Source organism: Sinocyclocheilus rhinocerous, unplaced genomic scaffold, assembly GCF_001515625.1.
Source record: "Sinocyclocheilus rhinocerous isolate Xijiao unplaced genomic scaffold, SAMN03320098_v1.1 scaffold493, whole genome shotgun sequence".
In the NCBI taxonomy this organism is placed as follows: Eukaryota; Metazoa; Chordata; class Actinopteri; order Cypriniformes; family Cyprinidae; genus Sinocyclocheilus; species Sinocyclocheilus rhinocerous.
The window spans coordinates 304,056-314,268 of record NW_015626376.1 but is presented as its reverse complement, the minus strand read 5'-3'; the positions used below and the strand labels follow the sequence as shown (position 1 = coordinate 314,268).

The 10,213-nt window shown below is 33.7% G+C and overlaps 1 protein-coding gene across 1 annotated transcript; it reads right to left on the bottom strand.

The window, feature by feature from the left end:
- Window positions 1-1,386: 1,386 nt before the first annotated feature.
- Window positions 1,387-4,476, bottom strand: LOC107712607 (prostaglandin E2 receptor EP4 subtype-like). The gene is made up of 2 exons (XM_016517933.1): window positions 3,882-4,476; window positions 1,387-2,025 (listed from the first exon to the last, which is right to left on the bottom strand). Exons 1-2 carry the CDS (start codon window positions 4,383-4,385, stop codon window positions 1,534-1,536), a joined length of 996 nt encoding a protein of 331 aa, XP_016373419.1. The 5' UTR covers window positions 4,386-4,476; the 3' UTR covers window positions 1,387-1,533.
- Window positions 4,477-10,213: the final 5,737 nt, after the last annotated feature.

Sequence of the window (10,213 nt, the reverse complement as noted above, 5' to 3'; positions counted from 1 at the left end):
TGTAGCATTGCATCAGTGTCTCACTGCAAGTGAATGGGTGCCGTCAGAATGAGAGTCCAAACAGCTGATAAAAACATCACAATAATCCACAAGTAATCCACAGCACTCCAGTCCATCAGTTAACATCTGGAGAAGACAAAAGCTGAAACACATCCAGCATTAAGATGCTTTTAACTAAAATACGAGTCCATAATTCATAATAACGCTTGAGGAGAGAAATCTGCACAGATCAAGCACCGTCTACAAGACAAAACAGTTCAAAACAGCTCTAAACAAATACAGCGGGGAAAATAAGTATTGAACACGTCATAATTTTTCTCAGTAAATATATTTCTAAAGGTGCTGTTGACTTGAAATTTTCACCAGATGTCGGTAACAACTCAAGTAACCCATGCATACAAAGAAAGTTCAGAAATTAAGTTCTGTGTAATAAAATGGAATGACACAGGGGGAAAGTACTGAACTACTGAAATGTATTTAATACGTTGTACAAAAGGCTTTGTTGGTGATGACAGCTGTCTGGAGAAACTATAGTGGCATGCATTGCTCAGGTGTGATTATGGCTCATTCTTCCACACAAACAGTCTTCAGATCTCGAAGGTTCTGTGGGCCTCTTCTATGAACTCTGAGCTTTAGTTCTTATTATTTTCTAGTGGATTCAAGTCAGGTGATCGGCTGGCCGTACGAGCAGCTTTATTTTCTTTCTCTGAAACCAGTCGAGAGTTTCCTTGGCTGTGTTTGGGATCATTGTCTTGCTGAAATGTTAATTAATTAATTAATTTCCACTGACTTTCTAATTATTGGTAGATTTCTGCTGGTGTCTTGACTTTCCATGACTTTTTGCACCTCCCGTTCTTCATGTGTTCAATACTTTTCCCCCTGTATCATTCTACTTTATTACACGTAACTTCATTTCTGAACTTATTTGTTTTGTTTTCTTTGTATGCATGGGTTACTTGGGTTGTTACCGACATCTTGTGAAAATTTCATGCCAACAGCACCTTTAGAAATTTATTTACTGAGAAAAATGGTGACGTGTTCAATACTTAAGTGGCTGGATTTTGATGTGAGAGACAACAGCAGATGCACTTTTTCACTGGAGGAAGAGTTATTATGGATTATAGACTCATGTTCAAGTTAAAAACATCTTAATGCTTGCTCTTCTCCAGATGTTAACTGATGGACTGGAGAGGTGTGGATTACTTGTGGATTATTGTGATGTTTTTATCAGCTGTTTGGACTCTCATTCTGACGGCACCCATTCACTTGCAGTGAGACACTGATGCAATGCTACATTTCTACAAATCTGATGAAGAAACAAACTCATCCTAATCTGGGATGATCCTGAGGATGAGCACATTTACAGCACATTTTCGTTTTTCGGGGAACTGTTCCTTTAATGACATTTAAATTTCACTCCACTGATCTGAAATCAACACTTGCTCAAAGTGCAGAAGGCAGATCAGAGAAAATCTCCATGTTTTGATGGAGAAGCGTCCTTGCATGATATGAACACAAACACATCAGGAGGAGTTAAATGCTCTTCTCTTGAAACGTCTCATTGGTTATAGTCACTTGTAAGGGTTGATCTTTTGACCGACTGTCTAAACTGTTCCGATTGGAGGATTCAGAAGAAGCGTCAGATAAGCACCGCCCACACTGGTTTGATTGACAGGTGTCCAGGCAGCTCTCAGGTGGATACAGACACGTCTGCGAGGTATTCGTCACCTCCTTCAGCTCTCGAGACACGGCGGACGGAGAGTCTCTGGAGATGATGGAGGACACCTGCGCTCCATCCATGCAGTGGAAGCTGTTCTGTCCCTGCGGCATCTGAGAGCCAATCTTACAGAAAAGACACTTGATGTTCTCGATCACCTTTGAGAGAACCGCTTTACGCAGCAGGATGTAGATCCAGGGATCTAGAATGGGGTTGGTCGAGGCAAATCGGATCGCCAACAGATCTGGATTTTTATCCAGACGTTTCTCCACCGGCGTCTTGTAAAGTTGGTTGAGAAACACCTGGACCTTAAAAAATGACATGATTTAGTTACCAAATTTTCATGCATTTGAAAAAATAACATGAAAACATTTTGCACGTGAATATGTGTGGGGTCTGAAGGAACATCCATTTAAGCATCATAAAGTAAACGAGTGACACTAAATGATGCTCTAAAGTCAGGTTGTGAAAAATTATTTTTTGAACTTGTAAATAAAACAAAGATTACTGGAGTATGTTTTACAAAAAAAAAAAAACTTCAATCTTTCTATTTCAAAATACAAATTTAATGATGTTTTACTTAAATATTTGTGAAATTTACTCGCAAAGAGTAAAAATTGTTTCTACGCCAACTTTTTTCAGGGCAATATTTAGAAATCTGTGCACATTTTTAATGAAACTTTACTATGATAATATAACTAAGAATTATTACACATATTACATGTTCATAACTTTCTGAGATTTTCACCTCACTGAAAAAAAAACAGATTTCACACAGCAAATTTCTCAAATTATTACATTTTCTGTAAAATGTACTCAAATTATATTTATTTACAACTTCGATCATCAAATCAAATCAAATCATTTTTTACAGTGTGGTCAAGTGGATTTTTTAACATTTATTTTTTGGTAGATGTTCTTCAGGTTTGTTCTGGACACTAAACTAATGTTGTCCATTTTTACTGACATTCAAGGAATAAAACATAATTTATGCATTTAAAAAAAAAGTTGCTTTTATCCAAAGCGACTTCTTGAAGAAAGTTCTTGTTTTGCAGATTTGACAATCATATCGAGCAGCAGAGTGATCGGAGAGATAAAGTTGACACAACAAATGAATAGGGAAAAATTATATATCACTATTCCTATGAAATATTAGATATTATTATGAAAATCTTGCCAATTATGACTCCCATTATTGCACTTATTTTTTCATTCTATGTTGGCGTTACTGTCCACCACTGGGGGAAACCCATTTATGGCCATTTTACACACATTTTGCATAAAGAAAAATGGTTTTTAAAAATATCTTTCATAACATAATTGAGAATCATCTTTATATAAAGTTTGGTATAAAAAAATAAAAATTTGTTTGTGATTAAAACAAACAAACAAAAAAAATCCCACTGTTTTTGCCTTTTCATGTTTGTTCAAGTCTTTTTATTTTTTTAAGTCCAGTTGCATAAACTGCTTAGACTAGTCTTAAAAATTTAGTCTGGTCATAAGTTTTTTAAGTCAATTACAAAACGGTAGCTTGGTCCAATTTGAATCCTTAAAGTAAGACTAATTACCTCTTGACCAACTAGTTCTTAAGACAGAGTTAACTCTTAACTTACAGTTACTTATGAAAATGGTAACGATTACGAAGGAGGTTACATCTGAATATTTTTTCACACACATACAGATTCGATTGATATCTTTCATAAATTGCACTGGCTGCTCTAAAATATGAGACACTAATGTTTCAGGAGTTTAGGACACATGCGTATTCCATAACTGTTTTATGTCCTATTTGGGTTGATGTATATGCTTTATTTTTTTTTTTAAGATTAACAGTTTTTTTCCAAGGCATTGTTAGATGCCAGTGTTTCCAGTCATAACTACGCAAAGATTTGATTTCAAGAACAGTATCATAGCTATTAAACTATATCTCATGATTTTAAATCTGTATTTAACCTCAGCGATCTCAAAGTAAAAACAGGTGTTAAACTCTGATTTTGTGGTGGCTGTGCTTTAAAATTAAATTATTCTAATTCAAGTGATGAAGGATTGTGAAAGTCTGACCGTAATCAGTGTTGAGGTTAACCCTGCCTGCTTTACATGTTTACAAAACATTAGAAATTTAGAAAAGTAATAAAAAGTGTAATAACGCGGCGTGCGTGCTCACGTTGGTCCGCCAGTCGATGAAGCACCAGGTTTGAGGGTATTGCATCTTGACCTCTCCAAAACCAGCGCTCGGCAGCGCGCAGAACAGTATGTTGGATGCGTAAATGGCGAGCAGCGTGACTCCCGCGAGCTTCTTATCCACGTAGTCGTTGTAGAAGTACGCGTGATTGATGGCGATGTATCTCTCGACGGACATGGCGCAGATGATGCTCAGTCCAGCGAGGGAGAAGAAGAGCAGAACGAATCCGAAGTACTGGCACAGGGGGTCTCCATCAGGCCAAGCGCCCTTCACGTAAGTGGCGATGGTCACCGGACTGGCGAGGACGCTTCCCAGGAGATCCGTGACCGCCAGACCGCAGACCAGAGTGTAGAAGGTGGTCTCCTTCTGCTCCCTCCTGGACTTGCAGAGCACCACGATGGCGATCAGGTTGCTGATGACTCCAAAGATGAACATGATGGCCGGGATGGTGGGCTCCATGCTGCGCGTCGCGGTGCTGTTGTCCATGTTAAACTTCTCCAAGTGTCATTTTGCAGGAGTTGCTGGCGTTGCGCGGAGTTAATCCTGCTGTGGAGCGAATAAAGTCATGACTGACTGATCCGCCCCCCCTGCCTCATGTGTGTCCCTGAAGCACAAAAGCAGTGTTAAGTCGCTGGGGTATATTTGCAGCAATAGCCAACAATACATTGTATGGGTCAAAATGATAAATTTCTCTTTTATGACAAAAATCCTTAGGATATTAAGTAAAGATCATGTTCCATGAAGATATGTTGTAAATTTCCTATTGTAAATAAATCAAAACATATTTTCTGATTAGTAATATGCATTGCTAAGAACTTCATTTGGACAACTTTAAAGATGATTTTCTCAATATTTAGATTTTTTTGCACCCTCAGATTCCAGATTTTCAAATAGTTGTATCTCAGCCAAATATTGTCCTATCCTAACAAACCATACATCAATGGAAAGCTTATTTATGATGTATAAATCTCAATTTCAAAAAATCTAAACTTGATTTATGACTGGTTTTGTGGTCCAGGGTCACAAATGTGTCAGAATACACAGGATACACTTAAAAAAATAAGCTAAATATGTTTACATTTATTTATTTATTATTAAGTATAATTAAACATGCAGGGCTCTATTGCCTCTATACACTTACTTTTTAGCACTTGTATGCTTTTACACTGCACATATTGCATAAATAATGTTATGAGTTATGATAGTTTTAAATATGAAACTAAAATTGCCAGTAGGTGGCGGCAAGCCACTGTCTTAATGATTTGTTGAGTCATTTATTCAATCGATTCTTTCAAAGCGGTTGATTCATTCATGAACAAACTAATAAACTGTTTTTATGAGTGGCAAATTCATTCAGGAAGGAAACACCGCTGTGTGTTGCCAGAGATGCACATCATGGCTTTGTTTGGAACCATTTTTGTTAATGAAATTGAGCAAAAGGCAATAGTGTCTTTACAAATTAAGCCATTAGCGCTGAAAAGGCGTGAACAGCTATTTTTACGTCTGACCTTATTTGAATAGGCCTATGCATTTGTAGGAGTTTCCCTTTCAGACGCAAAATGTATAGGAGGAGAGTATTAAAATGAATCATGCAACGTGATTTACTAACGTTTGCGCTCGTCAAATTACTGGTATTTGCGCCATATTTATATTTAAAGCAGGTGGTAATTTGTGCTGCTCTTGGTAGATTGCGCTGGTCATTATGGAAATTAGGTTTAAGATTTTTTATTTTATTTTATTCTAATGTTAGATGTGGCTCCTCCATCCCGAGTCTGCTGTTTTTAAATATTTGTACATACTTTAAAATACTTTAAAGACTTTTATGCATGACATTTGCGACCTAATTCCCTTGATATAGATATAAATAAATAAACAGTGCAATAGGAATAAAATGAAACCATACCGCTTAATCTCACAGAGCTGAAACTCCTCGTCTCTCCTGCATCATTTAGAGACAAAGTTCTGAGAAATAAACTCAAGTCCAAAGAAAACCGCTCAAACCTGATTTGCATTTAGAGGAATTAATGGACATTTTGACTCCGTACTGCTATTTTAGTTGGTTATACACTTTTGGCATTAAACATGCATGTTAAATGTATGAAAAATGCTTGTCATTTACCAAAGACTGCAGGAATGCTTTACACAAATACATGCTTAGTGTACAAGTTTATACTTGTGTAACCTCAAATTCAAATCAATAAATCACCCCCACAACTATGTGGCATACTGAGAGTTTAGATATGAATGTGTAATCATAAGCTGAGGTTTTGGCTCATCCCTCGAGTTCTTGTTTCTATTTCTAAACAACATCTACCTACAGTAACAGCACAATTACCTTTACAGCAGGAACAAGCACAGACACGCGTGAACCGAGTGGAAAATCACTGTCTCTTTCCAAGCTTCGGATTTATTTTGATACATTTTTAACAGATGCTGCATTATATTTAATATTAATATTCTGTGCATAAGAGATTTATTTATAACGTGTTAACTAAAACCAAAAAAACTTTTGTTACTTGAAATCAAATAAACTTTAACTGAAATAAAACATAAATACAACTGTACACTTATTGCCAAGGCATCATTTCTCATTTTCATTTAATTCAACTGGAAGTACTAAAATAACTAAAACTGAAATAAAAAAAATAAATAAATAAAAAATTTAAAAAATGACAAAAACACAACTAAATTTAACATGAAAACAGAAAATGTAAAAACTAATTCAAAACATTAATAAAAATCAATCATAGTATCTCAATGATGCTTGAAATAAAATAAACATAAATAAATAAAAATAAAACCTTAAACTTATTTTATTTAATCTAGTTGCCAAGGCAACATTTCTCATTTTTATTAACTTTAAAATTACTAAAACTGAAATAAAAATTAATAAAAATATAAACATATAAAAAAATAAATAAAAAAAAGACAAAACTACACAACAAAATTACTAACATTTTTAAATGTTAAACTATATAAAACTAATGCAAAACATCCATAAAACTATAATAGTATCTCAATGATGCTTGACATAATAAACATAAATAAATAAAAATAAAACCGTAAACTTATTTTATTTCATCTAGTTGCTAAGGCAACATTTCTCATTTTTATTATCTTTAAAAATTACTAAAACTGAAATAAAAATTAATAAACATATTTTAGTATCTCAATGATGCTTGACATAAAATAAACATAAATAAATAAAAATAAAACCGTAAACTTATTTTATTTCATCTAGTTGCTAAGGCAACATTTCTCATTTTTATTATCTTTAAAAATTACTAAAACTAAAACTGAAATAAAAATTAATAAACATATTTAAAAAAAAACAATAAAAAATGATTTTATGCAAAACATCCATAAAACTATAATAGTATCTAAATAATACTAATTAAATAATTTGACATAAAATAAACATAAATAAATAAAAATAAAACCGTAAACTTCTTTTATTTCATCTAGTTGCCAAGGCAACATTTCTCATTTTTATTAACTTTAAAATTACTAAAACTGAAATAAAAATATAAACATATAAAAAAACAAAAAACAAAAAAAAAACAACAATAACAACTACAAAACTACACAACAAAATTACTAAAATGTTTACCATAATTAAAATGAAAACAGAAAAAGTAAAAACTATATAAAACTAATTCAAAACATCCATAAAATTATAATAGTATCTAAATAATACTTACATTTTGTTACTTGAAATAAAATAAACTTACTAAACAAACTAAATTACTAAAACTTCAACAAAAAACATAATATAAAAATAAAAAACTACTTCAAAATATTAATAAATAGTATCTCAGTGATATAGTAAAACAGTTCTGGTTTCTCTGGATTTCTTCTGTGATTGTTAATGTTCAAAGTGTGATGCGAGGTCATACTGTACATCCATCTATGATTCATATGGGATCTTTCTATCTACGGAGGACAGGATTTGAGCTTGTTTGCTCTGCTCATGATAACAGCCATGTTCTTAAACAAAAGCATCTCAGCATTGTCTGGATGAGAAGTAAACTGTTTAGATTGGCTGATGTCGGACTCAATATCTCAGCCAAACACTCAAAACTCAAGGTATGGTCTCACAGTAACAACACATTGTCATTTATTCAATTTAAAGAACAAAAATCACATTTAATGGTGATTTTAAAAGCTTAAAAGTTTGTTTTGGTCCCGGAAACAAATAAGATCTTATTAAAAGATAGGAAAAGCTTTAATCAGGATCAAAATATGATTAGAATCATAGAATTCATTTTAGTTTGAGGGTTTCGGGTTACGTGCCGGAACAGACCAAACTAATCATTTTCACATGAAAACCTAAACAGAGCGAGAGGAGACAGCGCTTGATATCTAGAAACGCAATGCAATTAAAGCTCACTCCGATGCTGCATCATAATACGATTACTGCATAAAAAGGCCCAGAATACATTTGATTCGTTTAGTAGCTGGACATTTATTATGAAATGACACATGAAACCACTTCCAATGATATCAAATCTGACACGTCACCAATTTCACAAATCACATTTGGTGGAAAAATAACCTGCTGATTAACGTCAACTCCAGCCACGAAGCATGATTGATGATTCACATTTTTCAGTTTATAACAAGAACAATCCTAAAAATCTGTTCAGGCAGAGCGACAAAAATGCATGAAAATTAAGACAAAATGACCTAATCAGACCAATAAGGATGATTCAATAATGACTAATATAATGCTGATGCATAAGACTTATTTAATTATAGCAACTTAAATGAAAATGAATATTATTAAGAATGTTTTTCAACAACACAAGACACGAGGGGAAGTATCTCAGTATGAAATAAAAACATCACCTAATTTATCGGCCTGACTGATATGTTATGCATTACTAATTCATATATGCAATTAATTAATTTGTCATCAGGCTGCTTCAATAAAACATCAGCATCATCAACACTTGCAAAGAGCATCTACAATGACCATTAAAGGGGTCATAGGATGCCCATTTTCCACAAGTTGATATGATTCTTTAGGGTCTTAATGAAAAGTCTGTAACATAGTTTGGTTAAAATGTCTCAATGGTAGTGTAAAAAACACCTTTTATACCCTGTCAAAAACAGCAAGCTGTTTTGTAGCATTTTCCTTTAAATGTTAATGAGCTATGCTGACCCCGCCCCTCTCTTCCGAGCTGCTCTCAGAGAGACAGTTTACTTTAGCCGCATTCATCGTGAAACTTGCTAATTAGCACATTATTAGGAAAGGCGATTTGCAAAGATTCATTACAAAACATTATACTCACTTCTTCTGTAGATGAGGCTAGATCATGAATGATTCGCGCGAACATATACGCATTTAGGTAGATCAGGGGCACATTCCCTTCAGAAACAAATGTAATCCACTGCAAGTTCAGCGGCTCAGATGTCGGGAGTAAACGACGCACTGGGTGGATTTTTATCATTATAGGGTGGTTGTGTACACACACTGCCAACACACATTTCAGTTCAAACAACTTGTAAAAGTGCATGTAGTATCCTATGACCCCTTTAAGAAACTACATATTCTTAAATAAATAATAATTATATTTCGGAGGAGCATTTAAAATGAACTAGGTAAAGCAAAAATGTGATTAATATTCACACACTTGCTTATACCGTCATATGTAGTTTGGAATAACTGCAATTTTTTAATGTTTTTGAAGTCTCTTCTGCTCACCAAGGCTGCATGTTCGACCAAAAAATACAGTAAAAATTTGAAATATTATAATTTAAAATAGCTTTTTTTCTATGTGAATATATATGTAATTTATTACTGTGATCAAAGCTTAATTTTTTTAGCATTTGTTTGAAATGTAAAGCTTTTGTAACATTATAAATGTCTTTACTGTTACTTTTGATCAATTTAATGCATTCTTAATTAGTAAAAATTTTTTTTACATTTAACCCAAACTTTTGAATGTTTGTTTATCACAGTGTCATACGAAGAATCATGTGACACTGAAGACTGGAGTAATGATGCTGAAAATACAGCTGCGCATCACAGAAATAAATTACAGTTTAACACATATTCACATAGAAAACAGCTGTTTTAAATAGTAATAATATTTCACAATTTTTACTATGTTTTTGAACAAATAAATGCAGCCTAGGTGAGCAGAAGAGACTTCTTTTAAAAACATTTCAAATTGTTCCAAACTTTTGAATGCAAGCGTACATCAAAAACGCTCACAAGTATTCTGGTTTAGGTTGGATGTAGAAAGAAGCTTTGGGAAACGTGAAGCACAGTGTCTTTACGGAGGAATGTTTGTGTGTTTTCATGGTTG